Source organism: Muntiacus reevesi, chromosome 4 (genome assembly GCF_963930625.1).
Source record: "Muntiacus reevesi chromosome 4, mMunRee1.1, whole genome shotgun sequence".
Lineage (NCBI taxonomy): Eukaryota > Metazoa > Chordata > Mammalia > Artiodactyla > Cervidae > Muntiacus > Muntiacus reevesi.
Genome location: NC_089252.1, coordinates 39643501 through 39669329, shown reverse-complemented (window position 1 = coordinate 39669329; position 25829 = coordinate 39643501). Strand labels below are relative to the sequence as shown.

At 40.7% G+C, this 25829-nt stretch overlaps 1 protein-coding gene across 2 annotated transcripts; it reads right to left on the bottom strand.

Moving 5' to 3' along the window:
- Positions 1-294: 294 nt before the first annotated feature.
- Positions 295-20261, bottom strand: TWSG1 (twisted gastrulation BMP signaling modulator 1). 2 transcript variants are annotated; one of them, XM_065932573.1, is made up of 5 exons: positions 20018-20261; positions 18406-18562; positions 8360-8459; positions 4985-5251; positions 295-3252 (listed from the first exon to the last, which is right to left on the bottom strand). In XM_065932573.1, the coding sequence occupies exons 2-5, from the start codon at positions 18526-18528 to the stop codon at positions 3071-3073; spliced, it is 672 nt and encodes a 223-aa protein (XP_065788645.1). In that variant the 5' UTR covers positions 18529-18562; positions 20018-20261; the 3' UTR covers positions 295-3070. The 2 variants fall into 2 exon arrangements, with proteins under 2 accessions (XP_065788645.1, XP_065788644.1); XM_065932572.1 differs by lacking the exons at positions 18406-18562; positions 20018-20261 and adding an exon at positions 9003-9334.
- Positions 20262-25829: the final 5568 nt, after the last annotated feature.

Genomic DNA, 25829 nt, shown 5'->3' with positions numbered 1-25829 from the left:
TCCTGCTGACCAACCGACCAATCAACCAACCCTTGGAAGTTCACGGGAGGCTGTGTGGCTTCACAAGGCCTGCAGGGCAAGGAGAAGGTATGTATTTCATTTCCAAGGTTTCCCCATGTTGGAGTAAAGTCCATGAAAAAGCAGAAAGCAAACTTGTGAAAGAGCCTTTGTTTCAACTGATCTGTAGGGACATCCAGAGAGAGGGCGACATGCCCTTAAACAATAACTGCACCAGCCAGAAATGGCAAACTTATTCTACTTTGCTACGGTGACGTTAACAAAGAACATTGCACGCTCATTTCAATTTTTTATTAAAATACTTTTTTGTTCATGGGGACAACCAAAGGAAAAAATACATAATTTTATATGTCATAGATCATGTAAAATACAATAAACATAAACTCTTGGGAAAGCAGAATAGATTTTAAAAATCTTCAATGAAGATTTCATTAAAAACAAACTTTAAATATGTGGCTTTTTATATTTACCTCATTTTCCAGAAGTCTTGGCTTCTTTTCTCTATTGTGATGCTATTCTATTAATAAAGTTATTCAAATATCCTAACATTTTATCAAGTTTGCTTTCTGAAACTTTAGAAATCATATTTCTAAATGAATGACTCTTTTATAGCATCTATGTATCTTACTGCACTTGGATTATCATTTGATTTGGTACTACTGTTGTGAGCACAGTCTTGGTAATAATTAGATGTTATGGGGGGGGGGCAGAAAAGCACAGACATGTCTTACAAAAGGACAGAAACTTTTATATATGACTTTTAGAACACCTACTGGTTTAAGATTTAATTTTTTTGGATCTAGTTATATAAAAGGTCACAAAATGACTTTTGATTTTTTTTTTTTAAACCAGAGCTTTAATATAGAAATGAATTGTGCTTAGAATGATAATAGATGGTATAAATTATAGTAGAGTTATCAGTTTCCCAAATGCTATACTTTTAATTTGGAAAACTATTGTTCAAAACCTGAAATACATTACAGAATTGGAAATGGAATTGTTTAGGTGAATGCTTTAACTCCTTCATAAGTCAAAAAGTTAAGTAAATTTGAATGTAAAACTTACCATTATATTTAGGGATAATTTCTACTGGGAGAAATAGTGATAAGAAAAATCAGTTAAAACACAACATGGTTCAAGAAATTATTCTTCCAATAAGTGATATTATATTTTAGAGTTTAATAATGAACACCAAAAAAGGAAGATAAATGCAGTTTAAAAAAAAAGCTTGCTGACATATTTATGGAAAATTAAGCATGTTGTAAATAAACACAAAAACATTCCTCTATTCCTAGGTATAAATGACTCTGAAAAACAGTAAAGTGGAAATGAGGCAGCTGGCTGCAGATATCTTTAAAATTTTCTCTTTTAAGTTCAAGAAAACCTTCGGTTTTATAGTTATTAGTGAAGAAAGGGAGCTAATGTTTGTTTTCAAGGCACTTGTAAACAGAGGCATTCTAGGTAAAAGTAAGAAGACATCCCAATGTTTTCTCATCTGAAAAATACATCCATGAGCTAAATTTCAACTTTTTAAAAGGCTAAAGTACCTTGAGTGTTCATTAGAGTTATCTGAGAGAAAAGGTATCAAGTCTTTATATTTTATGAAAGTTAATCATAATATCACATGTGATCTTGTAACTACTGTTCAGATAATGAATACAAAAAGCATTATCTATTTTTATATACTAAAATATTTAGATATACAAAGAGGTATTCCTAGAAAGTTGTTTATAATTCAAATATATACTATTTGAGAAATTAATAATTTTGTAAAGCTAAGAGAACATAAACATGTATGTTTCAGTTTCAGCCTTGAAGACCAAGATTTTACTACCAAGAAGGGCACACACTATTTAAGCTTATCTTCCTTGACACAATGTTCTGTAGTGTATTTAGAGTTAATGTCATCTAGAACAGAATTATCTGGGGGTGGGGAGAGCAGGTAGCAGTTCACAATCTTAACCTCCTACTGTGTGATTTCCTTTGTTTAAGGAGAACACTTGATTCAGATACAAACCTAAAGGAAAGGTTACAAAATAACAAAATAATGAATGTAAATAGTTTTAAGTTTGTTTCTATTAGAATCCCCATTTTCAACCCTCCCCGTTCATATCTGGATTCTCTGCTCCGTCCCCTCTGACCGCCCGTCCACTGGAGGGCGTGGCGCTAAGCCCGAGCGGGCTCACTCCCCCGTCCAGCGAGCACAGCGCTGCCGTCTCCAAACAAGGGGCGCCGTGTCCCTGGAGTCCAGGCGGCAGTGGTTTCCCACTCCTGGAGCTCTTTACGCTGGCCCCTTAAGTCAGAAAAAGCTCTCCCTTCCTGTTACCGAGCCGTGCTCTTCACAAAGCCTCAGGTGTGCCAGGCAATTCTTGTAAAGATATGACCCACACCAGCACTCTGGGGCTGGGCTACAGGAGGAGAGACTCTCCCTACAGCTTTGTCGTATGTGGAGTGCAGGACTGAGTGCTCCAGAGAGTTCTACACTGTAAAATACAGTAAGCATTTATCTTCGAAAACTGATGTAAAAGAGGTTTCAAATTAAACTTTTATGGTGATCTTTTGGTGAGATCTCAGAATGATCTATATGAATATCTATCATACGCACAGAATGGGTAAATAATACCAGGCACAGTGGAAAATGGCAAACAACTCTAAAAACTCAGTGTCCCAGGAGTAGTACAGTGAAGAAATCATAACTCAAAATGCTCTAAACCTTTGACACAAGAGGCTTCTGGAATGTGGCAGAAGATGACAGGAGGCTTTGTGTTAGAAGCCTCTCCTCTCTGTAGGCATTCTCTGTGCACTTGCTCCTCACATGACCAAGGCTGTAGGTGTTTAGAAGAAAGGGCTCCCACCAGCAGCAGGCAGGAAGGGCAATTAGAATTGGAAGTCAGCACAATCCTTGATTTGTCAGACTTTAAAAGTAACTCAGTCCAAGCTCTTTATATCTTCTCAACCTGCTGCATTTGGATGCAACCAGTAGACATTGCTAAATAGCTTTCCATATCATACCTCTGACGAAACTGCTTCTATCTATACATCTTCTCCTTCCTTAAAACATGCAGTTCATACATTTGACAGTTTTGCTACCATAGTCGATACACTCTGGACCGATGCACTCGCAGCAGGCATTATGGAACCAGCGATACTTGGAAGCACCCATGGACTCGCAGGATATTTTACACTGATGTATGGACATGCAGTCATCAAAGTAAACCACAGTACACATGTGTTCTGAAAAACCAAAGATTAAGTAAGGTTTCAGAGCAATGAGTAGGAAAAGCAGAGAATGCTTTAACACCTAGCTGAACACTACTAGCAAGTTATTTATCTAAGCTCTCTTGCTGTGAGCCTGCCCAGGACGGTGGGTGAGGTGTGGGGAAAAGAACACATCTGTTAATCAAGAAGGGAGTCTCCCGCTCCAGCTCAGACACAGAGAGCTTCCTTCACCACTTCCTCAAATTTCACTCTGACCTGGAAGGAGATCATTGGGCACCTCCAATAAGGAGAGGATCCTCCAGCTAAAACAAGTTTGGGAGATACTGTTCTAAACTTATACTGAGAATTTACAATAAAATAAACTTAAGAAATTCAAAGGATGCAGTGTGGTTAGCAATGTGGCACAATTCGGCATTGGTTATTAGAAATTACCCTGGCTGGTGTCTCTAGTAATGAGCTTTGTGCTTATTAGTTCATGAATTTGAATAGTCTTTAGGAAAAACTTATGAATTATTTAACATCTAGCATGTTGATTATCTCAGAGAAGGCAATGGCACCCCACTCCAGTGCTCTTGCCTGGAAAATCCCATGGACGGAGGAGCCTAGTAGGCTGCAGTCCATGGGGTCACGAAGGGTCAGACTAAGTGACTTCACTTTTCACTTTCACTTTTCACTTTTATGCACTGGAGAAGGAAATGGCAACCCACTCCAGTGTTCTTGCCTGGAGAATCCCAGGGATGGGGTCGCACAGAGTTGGACATGACTGAAGTGACTTAGCAGTTAGCAGTAGCATGTTGATTATCTATATTTCAATAATGGGAAAGTGGTAGTAAGACATATTTGTACATTTCTGAAGTTTCCCAAGACCCAGAATTTGTCTTATAAAGCACTTTAACCTGAGGGGAGTTATGGAGTCTTACTATTAACAAAAACTGATCTGCTTTTACTGTTGAGGGCTGAAGTTCATACTACTTCAGATTAGGTAGGCTTGTAATGGAGGGCACAACAAGAAAGGCAAACAAAAAAGCACAAATTATACTGCTTGTGCGATACATCTCAGATTTTAAGAAATAACTGTAATACTCAAACCTGTCTTATCCTTCCACAGTGGACCTGTGTGGAGAGTTTTATTTGGAAACATCACAGACTTTATGAAAGTTACATCCCTCTTACATTCCAAAGTTCAGGTATGACTTTGCTCACTATTACATGTTCCTAAACATGTTTCTCCAAGTCCTACACGTCACTCATTCAGTTTCCCTTCTGACCAACAATGCTCACTTGCAGAGCACTGGCTGGGGTCAGGCTACACCTGGAAGTCAGGTGTCTGTAATACCAGCTGGCTCATTACAAAACTGAGCTGATGGCCTGGCATCATTCGTGACATCAATGCTATTACAGAAACCTGGGCTCCTAGGATGCTCCAGATGTTACCTGATGAGGAACAGCTCTGCATAAGGTAAGCAACCCTGTTGTTGTCTCATGAAAATAACAATGAAAGCCTAATGCAAACAAAATTAGAACCAGGTTATCTATTTTTCAGTGTAGCCTTTATCATCAAGAGTCTGAAGGAGCTGTGAGAACAACTCCTTGTTTACTCAGGGGTGGGGTTATTAAAGTCCAGAAAATACTTAAGACTGTACACACTCAAAACCAAAAAGCTGCTCTAAAAGATGTTAAAACAGGCTTCACAGACCACACAGAAAGCAAGGGGGATAACAGAGAAAAAGTCGCCTTTGGCAGTTACCTTTGTCACTAGAATACGGAGCATGAACGTTGTTACTGGGAACAGACACGTTTTGGTGGTGGGGTTGGTTCACGGTTTCCAAAAATGAAACCAGGTTCTCGTGATGTGAGAGCTCTTCTGCAACAGGGAAGGAGACGATGTTCCAGTTCAGCTGGGTGTCTCCTTCCGTGAGCGCGCGGAAGAGGGAAGGGATGGGCTCGTGAAGCTCCTCCACTGTGCTCTTCGAGGTTGGTGGCGTGTCGCTATAGTTGCGAGGGTTACACATGCCTGGCGGTTGGGGTGGGGGGATGGGAAGGAAGGCAAAGAGAATAAATTTCTTTTTCTCACTGATTGAAATGTCATGAGATATTATTAGGTAGTGCCTTGAAACCCAAGCTCCAAAATAGTAAAGTCAGGTGCCTTCTAACATGTACACAGACACTTTCCTAGCTTTTTGGCTAAGAGGCCTAGAGGCAATGACACCCTAGTAACACAGAGTACACCAAGGGCCCAGATCTTGTTTTCTAAATACCTATACTTGGCTAAGAGGAACAAAGCTCCTTGGGGAAAAGAGTGACTCCAGGGGTGGGTTAGGGAATGTCCAAAATGACCCTGGGACACCCTTCTGTGCCAGAAACTAAGAAAGTAATTAATGAATGATGGGACATGCCGAAAGACATGGGAGGCAACCTGAAAAGGCTCCCATTGGCCAAACTGACAATTTTAACATTAAAATAAATACTGACAACAATGGATTACCACTCTATAAATAAAATAGGGATTTATGAGTCTTTATATTATAAATAAATGAATTTAAAAATGGAGAAGGGGAAGCTCTTCCTTTTGGTCTTCTAGTCATAGGAAACATAGAGGACAGAGCAAAAAGTTAAATAATCACAAGAAGCTCTCAGTCAGATCCAGAAGGTGGCATATTTTCCACCAGAACTCTCTAGTTCCTTCATCAAGTCAATGGAATTTTAAAAGGTGATGAGGGGAGGTGGAACTTTTTTAGAATAAAAGAAACTAAAGAAACCTAACAAGCAAATATACTAAGTGGACTCTGCTGGATCTTGCTTTGACTAAAACAACAATAAACAGCCCTTAGGCAACTAGGGCAATCTGAATAGGACTGGGTGTTAGACACGAAGAAGTATTGTTAAACATGTTAGCTGTGGCACTGATATTATGTCATGTAAGGAAACTCACTCTTTCTTGAGATGAATAACTAAAGCAGTTTGGAGGTACAGTAAAACTATGTATTTACTTTCTAACAGTCCAAACAAACAAGGCGGGGACAGACACACAGACAGATGATGGATGGAGCAGGCATGGCTGTTGGCACTGGGGGCCACTAACAGCAGTTCACTGTGCTCTCTGTGTACATTTGGAAAAGTAAAAACAAAACAAACACACGCATACCCAAAACAAAGCCTGCGGGCAGAGATCCAGCATCTAAACACCACCCGCATCTGAGGAGTATGTTGAACAGCAATGATGAAATAAGCTAGATAAATAAGCTAAACAGTTCCTCTTAAGAGAAAATCAGAAGACAGGAACAGATGCTCTTACACAAGGGTGCTGGAGGAGGAAGCTTGCTGGACAAAGTACATGGTTCAAGTCCACAGTAGGAGATGGGACAGGAAGCCTGCCTGCCCTCTAATCTGGGTCCCTTCAGAAGTCTGGACCCTACCCACAGAAAGTATGGGAAGTGTTTCCACTTAGAAGGGAGGTGCGGCCACAGGTCTGCAAAGGACACCAAGGGAGCCCAACCTGGAGGAGAACTGCCCCCAAGGAGGAGAGCACCGCCACATAAAAAGAACTGGAGTATCTAAACTTTACACCAGAAACAGCAGCTGAAGCTAAAATGAAAGATGAAGTTATGTAATGAATTAACTCACAGTTGAAAACCGGTCATTAAATCCTTAAAGGTAAATAATGTTTTGGAGGGGGCAAGCTAAGAAGCACACCAGTTACTTCTAAAATTGTAGAGATATGAACACATATAATTAATCTTTCTCAGTGGAAGAACTCTTCCTAGAAAAAGCCAAATGGCACTATTGTGTGATGGTTAAAAGACACACACTCTCTCTCACACTCACACACATTCTCTCTCTCTCTCTCACACACACACACAAACCTCTCTCTCATATACACACACTCACACACACATACACACTCTCTCTCTCACTCACATAGTATTTTAGGTAATGATAAAAGTACATTCGTGTATTTGGCTTCCATGTTTACGATAAATACTTTTACGTGTTTATCAGGGGTCAATACCATTGTCTCATTTTTGCTTTCATTATACATACTAAATTAACTTATATTTAATGCTCTAAAATAATTCAAGTTTCTTTTACATCAGTTAACATCACACACACACACAAAACTATACCCATCAAGGGCAGAGAATAAACTGTCCATTTTGGGAGGACGATGCAGTAAGAATTCATTTATTTGACAGTCACAAAACACTGACATGCCTTGTGTGTACCAGACACTGTACCCGGTACTATCTTAGATACCGAGATATAGGGGTAGGAAAAGGCACATTGACTGCAGCTGTCTCAGAACTCAGTACAGGGCAAAAGAGAACAAGACACTGAAACATTTCTCCTCTTTGGGAGAGTCCAAGAGCTGAATGTCACTGCTACAGTCTCCCTCAGGCCCATGTCACCGTGGAACTCTGGGAAGATTCAGGAGCAGAAGACCTATTTTATCTATAAAACAAGAACTGCATGCCCCCTTACAAGGACAATCAGAAGAGGGCTCTTGGAAATTAAAAGTGAAAGCCAATGGAATTCCCTGGCGGTTCAGTGGTTAGGACACTCCACTTCCACTGCAGGGGCCACATGTTCGATCCCTGGTTGGGGAAGTAAGATCCTGCATGCTGCACAGTGCAGCCAAAAGAAAAACCAACAAACAACTCTGCTCTCTGCCAAGACTGACCCACCCCCACCCCTGGCCCCCATGTACCTATTCCTGACCTCTTTCATTTAAAATAATAAATAAAATTTAAAAGTAAATTTTAATAAATTTACTTATTTATTTTAATAAATAAAATTTAAAAATAAAATTTGCATGACTTTAAAAAATATATATATGTGTAAATAGTACGAAAATTAAAAATAAAAAGTAAAAAAAAATCTTCTGCTTGTTCCTCCACTCTTATTTTACAAGAATTTCTTCCCACACCTTTTCTATAAAAATACAAACACACACATATATATGTAAATACTATTCGATACAAGCAAATGCAACGATGTTCTAAACACCTACAATATCTTATACACACCCTAGTCTATGCACATAAAATACATTTATACTATTTAAAGTCTCTTAAAGTCAAGGATTCTATGATAGGAAATATTAAGAAACTTAACATAAACTTACCAACACAGTCACAGCACTCATCCCAGAGGGTCCCAAGACACAGCATGCACTCCTTACAGCAGGAGCAGTTTCCTTCTCCAGGGCGGCACTGGCAGAGCTCCTAGAAATGAAGCAGATGCTAAGACTTAAAATTCCAAATAACTACATTTAAAATCTCTACTTTTTTGCAGTAAAAAAGCACTCCATAATATCTGCATTTATAGTAATTTACTCTTGGCACATTATTTTTTTAAATTTAACATCATTAACTATTTGTAGGAACATATACAAAGTAGATATTTAGACTTGGAATTAGATTCAAGTACTACTTAGCTCTCAGGAGATTTAGATTTTCTTTTGGACACATTCAATGAATGCATTTTGGATCCTTTTATCTTATTTTGAAACAAAATAAAGAGATTTTACTTCATAATCCATAACTTCATCTCCCATATGAACGCAACACACTCAGGACAAGAACAGAATCCACTTTCCAGCTATTAGGTTCATTGTAAAATGCATGGCCAGTTGACTTGTAGTGGGAGCTGTGGTTCCTCCATATGTAAAGTATAAATAACAGCGTCTTTTAACAACTAGTTTCATTGATCTAAGCGTGCCTGACTGTTTACAAAATGGGCAGCGATCCTTCCCCTCCCCATGTCACCTTCTTTGCAGCTCCTCTGATCAAGAGACAAGGATCTATTTCCAGATCTCTTGAATGGAAGTCATCTTGAAACTTGCTCTGATCAACAGAATCTGGTGGAAGTGATTTAGTGTCAGTTCTGAGTGTGGGCCTGAAGATGGTGCGGGTGTTTTCACTTCTTCTCTTAGAATTTTGCCCAGCTGCCATGTGAAGCCCCGGAGAGGTCCACATGGACAAGTCAGTCCATCTGAAGCCACCCCAGCTCAGCCATCCTCCAATCAACCAGCAGCTGACAACAGTCACAAGAATAAGCCCAGAAAACCCACTTGGCAGATAAAGTCCCAAGCTGCTGACCCTCAGAAAGAAAAGCAAAATAAATGGTTATTGTTTTAAGTCACAAAGCTTTGGGATGGTTTGCTACTGCACAAAACTAATTAACACGGCTTGCTTTGTACATGAAGCTTCAAGGTAATTCCTTTATCCTCTCCCCTACCCCTTCTCTGGCCACCAGAGCCACTGCGAAACAAACCCAACCTGAGGGAAACTCCGTGAACACATGGCTTACTTGGCTTTCTCCAGTTGGTTACATTATATATATACACATATATAAAAACATAGCACAATATTCATCCCTATTAATCTTACTATGTTTCTAGACCATTAGAGTCAATCCATCATTCTTATATGACACAATTTTTTGCAAGATGATATTTCCAGTTTTAGTGAGAGGTAACTGACATATATCACTCACTGTAACACTGATATACATTAAATTTTCATGTTTAAGGTGTACAGCATGATGGTTTGATTTACGTTTATTGTGAAATGATCCCTGCAGTAGGTTTAGCTAACATCCATCATCTCATATAGATAAAATGAAAAAAAAAAAAAAAGATTTCTCCTTATGATGAAAACTCTCAGGATCTACTCTCTTAACAGCTTTCCTATATGTCACATAGCAGCAGTAACTACAGTCACCATGTGGGACATTACAGCCCTAAGACTTACTTATAACTGCAAATTGGTACTTTTTGATCTTCCTCCAATTTCTCCTCCCAGTGATCCCACTTCTGGTAACCACAAATATGACCTCCTTTTCTATGAGTTTGTTGGGGTTTTTTGCACGTATTTCATTTAGCACAATGCCTTTAAGATCCATCCATGTTGTTGCAAATGGTAGGATTTCCTCATTTTTTATGGCTGAATAATATTCCACACCCCTGTATGCATGTGTGTGTGTGTGTGTGTGTGTGTATGTATACAAATATATGCAAATACACACACACCCCACAACTTCTTTATCCATTTATTCATCAGTGGAAACTGAGGTTGTTTCCATATCTTGGCAGTTGTATGTTATGCTGCTATGAACATGGGGGTGCAGAGACCTCTTGGAGGTGGGTTTTTGCTTCCTTTGAATATATCCCCAGATGTGGAATTGCTAGATCATGTGATGTGTGATGGTTATATTTTTAATTTTTTGAGGAACCTCCAAAATGTTCTCAATAGTGGCTACACCGATTTACATTCCCATCAACAATGCACAAAGTTCCCTTTTCTTCTGAAATTCTTCACCTCTTTCACAGTCTGTCCATGTTCCAGCACCAGCTTCAGAAAGATGATTATATTCTATATCACTTTTACTTCAAAGTCTCCATCATAACTAGAGAGCCGGTTGTGCTGAGATGTGGGATTTCTGTGTGGACTGGCTATTTACTAGTTCACTAAACTCCCTGTGACCAACCCTGAGCACCACTCTGTAGGCTGAATGTAGGATCCCAACCAAACTGGATGTTCACAGAGCCAGAAAGCAAGCCTGACCTAGTGCCTCCACTTTTGTCCTGCCACCACCTCCCCCAGAATTCCTAAGTGGGTTTTATGTAACATTAACAGGCATTGTGCTAAGAGTTTTATATGCATTATATTGAAGCTCATAAAACCCTTATCAAATCATAATTTATCTCTATTTTCCTATAATGTCATGAATTTGTACATCATTCAATTAGTAAGTGGCTGAGATCTGACCCCGGTTTTGGATCACTATTCCTGCTTTTAAAACATAAAGCTTATTAATATAAATAATAATATAAAGCTTCTCATTAATTTAGCATTTCAGTAATTATAGTTATTACTTTCTTAGAACAAGCCCACAATTAAACTTAGCTAACCCTTCAGGTTGCCTAATCAAAGGCACTATTATATCTTTCACTCTCAGTACTTGAATACAATGACAAGTGCTACTGCCCAAGTTTAATCATTGTTTGTAAAGGTAAAATAAGTATCACTGGCATGAGCTGCAAAACCAGCGAGTTGGGATTTAATACCTAATTCTGTTTTTGCTTCAGCCAGTTAACGATTACATCACTGCCTCCATGGTCTGCAAGTCTCAGGGAAAGTGTGGGTGCTGCTCCTGGTCCAGATGAAAGGCTGGAGGGGGCGGACCAGCAACCCAACCCAACTGGGCTCCAGTGTCCTCCTGCCTCAGAGCTGCTCCAGCCCCAAGGCCTCCGTGAGCCAGAGCTAGGGGGACATTCATCTCCACCTCTGCGCAAAGTACCACGCTAGGTGTTCTTAAGGCATGGTGATCACACCACACCGTTCAATACATTTATAGTGGAAAAAACTGAAATCTTATACTAAATAGAAAACAGAAATTTATACGTTTGAGCTATCCTACATTGAACAGCATGAGTATTTACAGATAATTTGACAATCTGCTTCAAAAGCCTCTATGAAATGAAAACATGGCAGGATGAAAAGTTGTGGGAAGAGGCTAATCATTTAAAATGTATTTTTACTATGTTAGTATCAGTGAGAATCTTGACTATTACAAAGAATTTCAATTTTTTCATGCCAAAAGACAGATTTCATATGATTATTCAATCTTTAGTGGAAAATCTTATTCTCTGTATGACTAAGGTGTTGGTGAGATCTTAATCCTCTATGCAAAATAAATTGGGGGCATTATTCATCTAAGAGTAAGCCAAGACTTATAGCTTCATTTTATAAACTCTTTATGAAAGAGTTCATTTTATAAACTTCCATACTTCCAGGTCAGAGATGGAAACTGCTCACTTGAGGGGAATTTTTATTTATATTCTGATGTAAAATCGTTGGTAAATATCTCCACTCTTTAACTGTTGCCAAAATCTGAGAGATTTTGGAAATATCATCACCGGAAACAGCATTAGAGTCTAGTGGACAGCAGACGACTTGGATTTACAGGGCCTGGATTCAAGTCCTAGCCCGCAAATGGCAGCATGTCACACCAAGTCTGTTTCTCAGATGCTGTGTGATCCAGCAGTCCCACTCCTAGGTATTTACACAAGAGAAATGAAAACACACATCCACACAAAGACCTACACATGAAAGTAAATAACTTCATTCATCATCAACCCAAACTAGAAACAATTCATGTCCATCAGCGAGTGAACGGATGAAGAAATACACACGCCAGAACATCACTCAGCAAGACCAAGAAAGGACTCCCTGAAACACACAGCCGCACTGTCAATCTCAGAAGCACTCTGCTCACTGAAAGAAGCCAGCAGGCACAGAAGGGAATGCACTGTACCATCCTGTTAGCAGACATTCTGGGAAAGGCGAAATGACAGGGACAAAAATCAACCGGTGGTGGAAAGGTACTGAGGCTGGGGAAGAGGTTAGTCTTGACTCCCTGGGCACCAAGGGACTTTTCAGGGTGACGAAAATATTCCCTATCTCAACTGCTGTAGTGGTTACATGAGCATATATGACCAATCTTAGCCCCAAAAAGCTTTGGGAGTCTAAGGAATACCTCATTTCATCTTTGAAGGACCAGTATAGTACACTGAGGTCCATAAATTTATTATTTTAACAAATCTGACCTGAAAAGTAAGAAGCATTATATAAACATAAACTGGTATTTAAAAAAGTAATGCAGAAGATAGTTTTGAAAATATATTTCTCTATTTTAATTTCAAACTAAATTTCTCTAACATATATTTTTAAAAAAACAAAGAAACATAAAACAATGCTGGTGAAGAATGCAGAATGTGAAAGTTGTACTGATATACAACAACCTTTATTCTATATTTAAGTGTTAAAAATCACCTAGACATAGAATAAAAAGGACTGTATCAAGTATTAAGAGTAGTCAGTAATTAGATTCTAAACAGGACTATAAATTGCTTCCTTTCCTTTTTCTTCTTCTATGTGTTTTGTGGCGTCCCTTTGAGAACACAATATTTTTATCAAGGCAAATAAATTTAAATTTAGGTGGTAGTGGACTTCTTAAGATCTAGTTTAATTGTGTACAGTACAATAAAAAAAATAAGACACTCAAAAACATAAGCTGAGGTCCTTAAATATTAAACTAAACAAACTGATACTATTTATAATATCATGACCTAAAACCCCCAGGAATGTAAGAACAAAGGTAATTACGAAAATGAACACTGTGGGAACATCAGTAACCAACAAACCATCAGCCTGTACCTGCAGTGACACAATTTTCACAACCCTTACTTAGGTCAAATGAGTGTTTAAAAAACAAATATAAACAACACATCTTCCAATAATTAACCTTTATTCAAAAGAATAAACATAATTATAATTATGTTAGTTACAACAAATCTGTTTTGACATATGAATATTCTTTAAGGATGACATCAGACAGACTTTCAAACTTGGGACAGAAATATCTAACCCAAATCTTATCAACATGTTCAAATTCTAATTGGCCAACTTTTGCCTTGAAAATAATATAAACTTAAGTGAAATACTACTAACATTATGAAAACAGAATTTTGGTTAAATAGATCAGCATACAATACATGAACTACCAAAATATATTAAATTACACCCATTTCTTATATAAACCTCATAACAAAACTTTAATCCTACTTCAAAAGTACCCTAAAGCATTTCTTTAAAATCATCCAGATGAGGTGAAGTGGGAGGAGGTGGAGAAGAGACTGGACTGGCCATATGCTGACCAAGGCTGGAGCTGAGTGATGGGTGAATGGGGAGTTATTTTACTATCCTCCCTATGAACATTACATTTAAAAACTTCCAAGTGTTCTGATAAAATCCTCATCTTTGGGGTGGTTTTTTTTTTTTGGCCCCAACACACAGCATGTAGGGAAGAATGAAGTCTTAACCAGTGGACTGCCAGGGAAGTCCCCCACAACTTTGCACTGAAGGGAAACAATGACTTATTCGACCCTTAAATTACATCAGGTTTGACTTATTACTTCTGGATATTAATTTCAAAGATTTTCAGGAGGCATTCCCTAAAGCAAATCAGGACAAAAATAACTCAGAATCACAACTTTTAAAGACAGGGAAGTAGAAAAAAAAGAGGGAAAACATAGTAATGTTCATAAAAGGAAAGAAGAAACATCGCATATTATACACCAAAATATTACTAGTCTAGTAACAAAGCAAGATAACTGTAGCAAAAAACTAACGTGGAATTTAATTAGCACTGATTAAGGAACAAGGGAGAGTAAGTTAATTGTTTAGTTTACTGTGATTAAGAAAACCCTGATGTTACCCGAACTATTTACAATTTTAACTTGAAATACATTAAAAAAAACTAGAATTATTAGTGAGAAACTACTTTGAAATTTCAACTTATTTCAGAAAATCTAAGGTTTATTGAGTAGTTAAATCACTTTTTACAATTAAAAAACCAGACTGTTGATTTAGTTCATAAAAGTGCAAAATAAATATTCAGACAACTGGCAAAGTGCTAAAAGAATGCATCAGTGATCTCTGAACCCAAGTTTGAATAGCTTCATGAAATATAATGTTTATATCATCCTAAACATGACCATAAATATTAGCTAAAAATACAAGTCAATAAGTGATTTTTCAGTTCTTAATACAAAAGGGGTCTGAAGATTTCAGCAGTAGAAGCATAATATTGATCCAAATTTTAAGTATTCTTTTCGAAGAGGCAGAAGAAAAAAACAGGAAAGATTTTGTTAAAAGCAAAATCTTGTATTACCATTTTTCCCCTAAAAGAGGACAGCTCAACCACTCGTTATATGAGCAAAGGAATAAACCAAGATGACAATATTGCTTTCCTGATGTTAAAATTAGATTTCTTTCCTGTCAGCACAAAATAAATACTTACACAGGGACCACCCTTCTACGCAGCAATTTGTAGGAGGGGTAGGAATACTGTGTTGGTAAAACACATTTACACAACTCTGAGCTTCCAGGGAAAATGTTTTATATTTAGTTATTTCATGAGTTGCCGAGGACTCAAAGAAAAACAAATGTTCTAACTTATCCTCACAGTACATCATTTCAACACTACAGATGTTGTTCAAACCAAACCAAAAGAACAAAAAGCAAAGCTAAATGCCCTCTTAGGAGGGAAGTTTCTTCTACAGCATGGGCTTCCTTTAAGTTCTTATCTCCCATCTCTGTTTCTGTGCATGTTTTTCTGCAAGTTTAAGGAGAAAAGCTATCACTGCCATCTAAAATGTCAATGTGCCTTGATCTATGTTGAGTGGAAATGTGGAATTTTAATAACTTAGTATGTGTGATGGCAAACAAAGCCCCAGCAATTCCTCACCTTCTCAGGGCTGTCAACCACACTAAGAGCCTCCTGAACACTAGGGACTCTTCCTAGAAAACTGTACATATGCAAATTTGAATATAACTCTGGAGATCCCCTTTAAAAGAAGCATTTAGGAGGCCCAAAGACCCCAGCTGACAATTCTTAACAAGTGAAAGGTCAACAGCCAATCTATTTCTCAAGAGAACAGGAATAAAAGAGGGCATTAAAGTTCAAGTTTCTACCTGACTAGTCAGACTACCCTCCACACAAGGGCAAAAAAGACAAGAACTAGGTATCTACCAACCAACTACCACCCCAAACACAGCACAAACACCGGCCATTCAAAGCAAACAAAAACTTCACTTCAGGAAAATGATCAGCCTCAGAGCAGAGAACACACACCAGCATCGAGGAGTTCTCTGACCCTCAAGCGATACCCTCCAGTCTATGTATGCCAGCCCTGCCACAAACAGTCTGGCCAATCAGGCTTTTACGCTTCATTCTTCACTATAAAAGACATCAAAAGAATACTGTACATTTGAGGAAAGCCTCCTGCATGAAATAAATATACACTGAAAGAAAAAAATTATCTTGGAAGAAAGAGAAACCTAAGTAACAGAAAGGGGTGGTGGGGGGGGAAGAGACATAGCTCCATCTCCATTAATAAAACTTCTAGTAATTCCTAGAGATATCTGAGAAAACAGCATATTCGATACAAGTAAAAGTGTTAATATGAAAAGTTAACAAGCAGAAAATAAGTTATTGCTAAAATTTTAAAATTCAATAGAAAGGGTTTTAAGAAAATCCTCAATATTCAAGGCCTCTATCATTTTAACCTTATACACTACCACTACACACTACCAAGGGCTATCTCCACTCTTCCAGAAAAGGAACAGATGATTCTCGGCTCTGAAGGAACAGGAATTAGAATGCTCACATTACTGAAACCGTGTTTTTTTTTTTTTTTTTTTTTAAAAGAGTCCTACGATCTTCGAATGAGTTTACCAGAATCACCATTTAATAGGAGAAGCTGCACCTGATTTTCCAGTTTCTACACATTTTTTAAACCTACTTTTGGAAGCATTTTGTATTACAGATTTTTTAAATTAAATAGCAAAACAAAAACTTTTAAGAGTGTTTATCGACAGTAACAAAAAGCTTTCTTCTTTAAATACTGCCTTACCAAGCAAGGTCTTCAAATAAAATCCAATTTTTAATTAGCTGAATAATGGAAATCATAGTCTTGGAGAGTCAAAAATAATTTGAGGTTTAAGTAGATTTCCACCTAAACATGAATATAGCAATTGTTATGAGACTATTTCTAATAGTGAATAATGAAGCTACATTGAAACAATGTGGGAAATGGCACGGATTCCCCTATGACCACAGCACAAAGCTGGATTTCACGAGAAGACTACAAAATTTTCAGCCACCATTAAGCAGGTGTGTCAAATCAAAACTTCCGGTATAAAACTACATGATGTTAAATAATTATTGTTAATTTTTAAATTCCTGATAGCTGTGTTCAAGAGTTCTTATCTTTCAGAGATAGACATTAGAATTTGATAAAATAATGTCAGGGGTCTGCTTGACACTAACAGCAATGGGGACCCTAACAGTGCTGGGGAACAGAGATGAGGCAAGGGAAGCCCTGGGTTAATGACTGCTATAACTGCTGATGGTTACTATTGTTCATTATACTCTTCTCTCTTCTATTTAAAAACATCCAGAGTTAAAAAAAAAATTAACAACCAACCAACCAGCCTCTCTAGTTAAAAGTTTTGGTTTAAAATGCAAAGTGAGGGTACTTGGAGTATGAGACGGTAGTAGGAGTATGAGATGATGGCAGCCACAGTCACAGAAAGGCCAGGCTTCCCAGAATGTTAACTATTAATAAGCACCAAAATGTCACAAATCAGCACAGAATACCTCTCATCTACATAACTCATTATCACTTCTAGTACATATGTACAAGCGCTCTCATATCTGGAGTACAGGCAAGAGCTGGCTGAGTCATACTTCATACAGAATTCAAATATATGTAGTCTCAATAGTGCACTGAATTTCTTAGCCAACAGCTAGAATGGAGGCTAATTAATACAGACCCAAGACTGATGGTCTAACAGGATGGGAAAAGGGAGAACAGCTGTATAAGACATGAAGTTCACCACTAATTAACCCAACTTTATGGGCAATAATAATCAGTATGCGTATGGAAAGGCCATAGCCTACGTGTTCAGACACAGGCCACGTTCCACAGCCACTTATTAGCTCTATGAACTAAGCCAATCTCTTAACCCCACTTTTCTCTTCAGAAAGGCTTGCCTTGATGGCTGAGAGAGATCACCATCAAGGATCTTGAAAGCAGATTCTCCCAATGCCTGCGACCTTGAGAAACCCTGACCCCAAATCACCCAGCTCAGCTGCTCCTAGGTTTCCAACCCTCAGGAACTGTGTAAATAACAAATGTTTACTGCATTAAGTTACTCTGTTTGGGATAACTTGTTACACAGAACAGGCAATTAGTACATTATATTTAGAGAACAGTCTGTCTATGATTTGACTATCTAAATTTTTTTCCCTAAATATAGTAAGTGAGCCTCTTTGCTATGTAAACTAGATTGTACAACAGAACCCTTTAATTCACCTGAATAGATAGCTCATCACCTGGAACGGCCTGTTTACAAAGCTGGATATTATTTCCTGTACTGAACTCCCTGAGTCTGAGTTTGCTTCTGAAGTATGGGGGCAAAACCCCAGACTAGTGTTACGGTTCTTACACTGTATTACATAGACACTCTGTGTATTTGCATTCTGTATCTGCTATACAGTAAATTTTAATATTAGTAAAAACAGCATTCTTAGTCCTACCTGAATGAGGCATTTGCTCACATCACTGGCACAGAGCGCTTTGTTACAACTCAGTGACATAGGGACCCATGTCAGGAACACCAGGATGGTGAGCGTAAGCATAACAACAGAGGGTGACTTCATGATTCTTCAAAGATAATCAGTAACTCCCAGGAAGCTAAACAAACAAAAAAACAAACAAAAAACTTTAACTCAAAGGCAAGTGCTAAGGTAAAAACAAATACAAAAATGAAAAACAAATAAATAAACCAAGACTCATTGTCTGTGATAGGACTTATGAGTGATCGTTTATAAATATTATTCTCAACAAAAGATTACTTATACACTAAAAAAAAAAAGTTACAATTTTATCTAGCAACATCTTGTTAGCCATCTTCAAAGGTATAGAATTCTGAAATTCCTGACTACCCAGAAATGGTGACTGTGAAAGTTAAAGCAAATAAGTAGTTTCAATACTACACTGTTACCATTCAGCTTTAGTTTCAGGTCTACTATTCAACTTTCAGCCAGTCAAAAAAACCCCAAAACTATTAATATTGCATTATAAAAATTTAAACACATTTGATATTTTAATTCCCACAATTAAAATAAAATTTAAAAATGCCAACTTTTCTAGTGGTTACTTATTACTATCTCATTTTGTCTCTTAACGTAATTAGCTAGAACGAAGTAGTTCAACAGAAGGAATGGGCAGTTGTTCCTGAAATACTTTAGCGATTAACAAAGGGAAGAGTAAATTATCGATTGCATTAAGAACTCTTGATTTATCAAAATGTGACGATATTCTTTTACTTCTCTACCTTAGCTACCAGAGATTCAAAGTTACTGAAAAAGATGTTACAGTCCAAAATGAGAAAAAGACCAGCACAAATTCTGACGGTGGTAAAAACAACCAACACGGTCATTAAATTTTCAAAAAGGAGAAGATAAAACTTCCTAGGGTTTAAAACACACACTCAAAATGGAATCAATGAAATAAATAGGTGAGGTGAGACGAATAAAAGGTACGTTTATGGGCCTTTCAGATCGCTGTAAACCTTTATCCTAAGTGTGAGGAAGAACAATAAAGCAAAACCACAGAAGGTGGAGAGAGAATCGGGGCTCTGTACCCGGGCGGCTCGGTTCTGGACAAGGAAAGCCCGGGGACGCGGCCAAGGCGGGGCCCCTCCCGGACCGTCGGACCTACAGCCCGCTGCACTGAACCCGGAGCCGCCGGCCCGTACTCGTGGCGGCCCAAGAAGGCGTAAGAAAATGGAAGCTTCCTGAACTAGTTATCAGCCACAACCACTGAACAGGGGGTATTTCCCCACCTCACGGCTGTCCACAAGACCCTCCCCGAGCGGGCGTCCAGGTGAACGAGGCGCCGAGACGCAGGTAGCCGGCTCCTCAGCCCGGAGCGGCTGCCTCCGGGGCCTCAGGAACAAAGCGCCGCGGCCCGGCGGGCGGCGCTGACAGCGGCCCCGGAGGCCGCGAGAAGCGACGCCCCGCGCCCGGCCCGTCTTGTCCCCCGCAGGCCGCCCAGGCCTCGCGGGCCGCGTCTCCTCCCGCCGTGCCCGCCCAGCCGCGGCCTCCAGACCCAGAGCAGCGCCCCCGCCCGCCCCCCGCCGCTCACCGTGCGCGGCGAGCTCGCCGGGCCCCAGTTCCCCGCGGGTCGGCCGAGCGGGCGCGCCGCTGGCTGTGGAGGGAGGCAGGCCGCGCCTCCACGCCGTCCTCCGCGCGGCGCCCGCAAACCTCCTCCGCACCGAAAGAGGCAGAGACCTGCCGGTCGCCGCCTCGCCCCTGCACCCCGTTTCCCTCCGCCCCTCCGGCTCCCGCCTGGGCCGCCGCCAGCTCCCGCCAGGCGGCGTCTCTCACTCCCCCCCGCGCTCCTGTCAGCGCGCGGCCCGGCTCCGCCCCCCAACTAGGCCCCGCCCCCGCCCGCGGGCCCTGCGGGCCTGGGGTCCCACCCCGCTAGGGCTCCGCCCATCGGAGGCCACACCCCCGGCCGGGTACTCCCGCCTGGCCCACGCGCTCTGTCCTTTCTCCCTCTTCCCCGTCAGCATCTCCGGCAGCTTCTTGTTCCCACAGACCCTGCGGTCTGGCTCTTGCCCCAGGCTCGACTTGCCCTGGTCTCGGAGCTGGGACGTGACGTGCACGAGCTCCTCGAGTCCTCACGACCATCCTGGGAGGGAGCTGGTCTCCGCCTGGTTATGGGGATGCCCAACTGATAGAGGTAACTCGCCGGTACCCAGTGAGGCTGACACCTGAGCTCAAAGTTGATGTCAGAGGGAGGATTTATAAAAAACGCAGGCTTCTGGGGTCTCCCCTCACCTACTGAATAAGGGTCTCCAAGAGTAGAGCCTTCAGGCTTCAGTGCACTGGATGCTGCACCCTTGGAGAGCCCCTGACCCTGTGCTCAGCGCTGGAAGAGGGCGGGGCGGGGGGCGGGGGGGGGGGGGGGCGTCGTGCTGGTCCAGAGGGTGGTTGGCCAAGGAAGAGTGAAACCATTTGCTGTCGTTCCGGGTCTCCAAAGGGCTCCGGTACACAATCCTTTATGTTTCTTCGCAGAAGGCATTCACCAAAGAGGCAAAGTGATAAATAAGAAGTGTTTTACTAGACTAGGACGCTTGTAAGGCTTACAAAAGAGTGGGCAAAGGGGTGTCACATCCCTAGGCCATAGTTTTATAATCAAAGTGGGGAGAGGGAGAACTTCTTTGTCTTTCTTGAGTAGACACCATGCTTCCATCATCAGTTCCTCCTTCAGGTTGGGCAGGGGAGTTTTGTCAAGCTAGGTCCATAAATTACTGTTTTTTATGTGTGCAGAGAGCATAACCAAGGGGTCATTAACTTTCTGAGTTCATTGGGCAGGATGTGGGGCTCATTCCACCAGTGTTTTATTGCTTGGGGGTCATGTCCCATGCTTTTGTTGCATGGTTTTGTTGCTAAGCAGGACTGCTTGGTTTTGTGGTTAAGCAAACCTGCTTTCTTGAGTAACCATTAAATTACAGGGGTCTCCCATATTTTTCTATTTACAGTCCCCTAGTAGGATAGACTACACCAAAGCTTTTGACTGTGTGGATCATAACAAACTGGGAAAAATTCTTCAACAGATGGGAAAACCAGACCACCTTACTTGCCTCCTGAGAAATCTGTATGTGGGTCAAGAAGCAACAGTTAGAACTGGACATGGAACGACAGACTGGCTCCAAAAAGGAGTACATCAAGGCTGTATATTGTCACCCTGCTTATTTAATTTACATGCAGAGTACATCATGCGAAAAGCAGGGCTGGATGAAGCACAAGCTGGAATCAAGACTGCTGGGAGAAATATCAATAACCTCAGATATGCAGATGACATCACCCTTATGGCAGAAAGTGAAGAACAATTAAAGAGCCTCTTGATGAAAGTGAAAGAGGAGAGTGAAAACATTGGCTTAAAACACAACATTCAGAAAACCAAGATCATGACATCTGGTTCCATCACTTCACGGCTAATAAATGGGGAAACAATGGAAATAGTGACAGACTTTATTTTCTTGGGCTCCAAAATCACTGCAGATGGTGACTGCAGCCATGAAATTAAAAGACACTTGCTCCTGGGAAGAAAAGACACTTGCTTTTTAATATGCACTTAGCATATTAAAAAGCAGAGACATTACTTTGCCAACAAAGGTCCATCTAGTCAAGGCTATGGTTTTTGCAGTAGTCATGTAAGGATGAGAGTTGGACTGTAAAGCAAATTAAGTGCTGAAGAATTGAGGCTTTTGAACTGTGCTGTTGGAGAAGACTCTTGAGAATCCCTTGGACTGCAAGGAGATCCAACCAGTTCATCCTAAAGGAAATCAGTCCTGAATATTCATTGGAAGGACTGATGCTGAAGCTGAAACTCCAATACTCTGGCCACCTGATTCGAAGAACTGACTCATTGGAAAAGACCCTGATGCTGGGAAAGATTGAAAGTGGGAGAAGGGGATGACAGAGGATGAGATGGTTGGATGGCATCACTGACTCAATGGGCATGAGTTTGAGTAAGCTCCAGGAGTTGGTGATGGACAGGGAAGCCTGGTGTACTGCAGTCCATGGGGTCGCAAAGAGGCAGACACGACTGAACAACTGAATTGAGTGGGATTAACTGGGCTTCCTTGGTGCTCAGATGGTAAAGAATGTGCCTGCTATGCGGGAGATCTGAGTTCAGTCCTTGGGTTGGGAAGATCCCCTGGAGGAGGGCATGGCAACCCACTCCAGTATTCTTGCCTGGAGAATCCCCATGAACAGAGAAGCCTGGTGGGGTACAGTCCACGGGATCGCAAAGAGTCAGACGTGACTGAGCAACTAAGCACATTAGGATTACCTATTTAACCACCTACTCCGTCCCTATCAGACTAGCTAATGGGGTGGATTACATTATTGATATTAGTCCATTTTTATACAGTAAGTATACTTTTCAAAAACCATCCCTGAAAATTATCTGAAAGCAATAATTAAGTGTACACAAATTTAAGGATCTTATTCTTGGCATTACTTACTGGTTAAATGATTATGATACTCCAGTGCAAAGTGCTAAACTAGCTATGAAAAATAGTATTATAGATCAGAGGTTTACAAACTTTGTATTCTCAGGACCCTTTTATACTCTTGAAAATTATTGAGTGCTCCAAAGATACTTTGCTTATGTGTGCTACAGCTATCAAAACTTTTGAAATTAAAACTAAGAAATTTCAGAAATATTCATTATTTCACATATTATGTACTCTAAAAAAAAATTTGTGAGAGGATAATGAAAAGGCAAATAAGGTATTAGAATTAAAGTAAGGATGGTTTTGAGCTCACGAACTACCTGTCTTGGGACTCCAAGTCTTGGAACTCCAGCTTACACCTGGAGAACTAACACTGCAGATGAATATCATTGGCCCGGAAAGATATTCACGATATGTCAACATTTTTCAGCAGTGCATGTATTTAAAATGACTAGTATTTAAAACTGCATACAATTATTTTAAAAGGCCTGGAAAGAAAACTGTGGTGTAAGAAGTGGTTGTCTCTTGGTGAGATTATGAGCAATTTGTTTTTTTTTTTTTTTTCTTTGTGCTTGTCTGCATTTTCTCATGTCTTTGCTAGCATTACTTGGATAATAAGAAAAAGACAGTTATTTTTAATTTGAAGATCCTCTTTGATATGCTCTAGAAGAGCAAATGTCGGTTGAGCCTCCAGGTGGCTATTTTATTTCACCAATGACCAATGCAATAGCCTCTTCATAGGGTTTGATAGACTTCCCAGGTGGTGCTAGTGGTAAAGAACCCACCTGCCAATGTAGGAGACATTAAGAGACTCAGGTTTGATCCCTGTGTTGGGAAGATGCCCTAGAGGAGGGTGTGGCAACCCACTCAAGTATTCTTGCTTGGGGAATCCCATGGACAGAGGAGTCTGGCAGGCTACACTCCTTGGGGTCGCAAAGAGTCGGACACAACTGAAGCAACTTGGTACAGCACAGGGTTCGATGACAGGGTCAAATGTCACCAATTCACCTAAGGTGATTCAATCATCTGATGTAGATGCATCAGTTGACTGTCAAACCACCACAGTGAAGAGGTTTCCTATTGCTGTTAACAAATCACTGCCTTAAAGCAACAATCCATGTTTTCTTACAGTTCTGGAAGTCCTAAACAGGTTAGATCAGAAGAGCTGTACTCCTTCCGGAGGCTCTCGGGGAAGACTCTGTGTCCTTCTAGCTTCTAGAAGCTACCTGCATTCCCTGTCTTGTGTCCCTTTCACCATCTGCAAGGCCAGCAGTACAGCATCTTCAGGTCAATAAACCCACTTCCCTTCCACCTCCGCTCTCCCTCAATGGCCCCCCTTCTCTCTTCCTCCCTGTTTCTCAGCTCCTCTACACGTCTCTTTCTCAGACTCTCTCCCCGTCGCAAGATTCGTAACTTTATCATGTTTCCAAAGTTCCTCTTCCCATGTAAATTGACATGCACAGCTCTCAGGGATTAGGATGTGGGCATTAGGATGTGGGCATCTTCGTGGGTGGGGTGGGTGGAGGCAGTGAAGCTAGGGGAGGGGGAAATTGTCTTGCCCAGTATAGAAGGATAACAAGGACAATTGTAGCTTCTTACCTCTGGGTCTCTCCTCACTCCAGCCAATACACCCCAGGAGACAGAGAACAAAAAGGTCACCAAGGCACAGTGCTGGGTGCCCCGGGTAAGCGCTCCAGTTAGTCTGGAGTCTCCACTTTGGAGCTTCCTTACAGAAGCGTGGGCAGATTGCCCAGTCCAGCCCATGGGAGGAGGAAGCTGAGCTTGCCTGGAGGAGGCATCCAGCCTGTGCACCACACAGCCCAGTGCAGACAGGAAAACCACTCTGTGTCCTGGGACTGGCCAACTGCCCCAGGCTGGGTACTCCAATTTGGAATCCACCACTCCCCTCTTCATGCTTTGCACCCAAGAGACTCAGCTGAATTCGCATATTTGATTTACAGATCTAAAGGGAGCCAGTCTACCAGCTTCTCAGCTGCCCTGTGGGGGTAAGATTTAGGGATGGAAGGCCCTTTGGGGAGAAGCCTCCTTCCCCCATCCTCACCCTGCTCTTCCCTCCCTGCTTTGTGGTGGGAATTACCACAAAGCTTTCAGAAGAAAACACTGAGTTCCAAAGGCCTCTCAACTCTTTGTTTTAAACATAAAGAAATGTAGAAAATCTTGAGGCTATATATATAAACTCAAAATGGATTAAAGACCTAAATGTAAGACCAGAAACTATAAAACTCCTAAAGGAGAACATAGGCAAAACACTCTCCAACATAAATCACAGCAGGATCCTCTATGACCCACATCCCAGAATACTGGAAATAAAAGCAAAAATAAACAAATGGGACCTAATGAAACTTGAAAGCTTCTGCACAACAAAGGAAACTATAAGCAAGGTGAAAAGACAGCCCTCAGATTGGGAGAAAATAATAGCAAATGAAGCAACAGACAAAGGATTAATCTCAAAAATATACAAGCAACTCCTGAAGCTCAATTTCAGGAAAATAAATGACCCAGTCAAAAAATGGGCCAAAGAACTAAACAGACATTTCTCCAAAGGAGACCTACAGATGGCTAACAAACACATGAAAAGATGCTCAACATCACTCATCATCAGAGAAATGCAAATCAAAACCACAATGAGGTACCATTACACGCCACTCAGGATGGCTGCTATCCAAAAGTCTACAAGCAATAAATGCTGGAGAGGGTGTGGAGAAAAGAGAACCCTCTTACACTGTTGGTGGGAATGCAAACTAGTACAGCCGCTATGGAGAACAGTGTGGAGATTTCTTAAAAAACTGGAAATAGAACTGCCATATGATCCAGCAATCCCACTTCTGGGCATATACACTGAGGAAACCAGATCTGAAAGAGACACGTGCACCCCAATGTTCATCACAGCACTGTTTGTAACAGCCA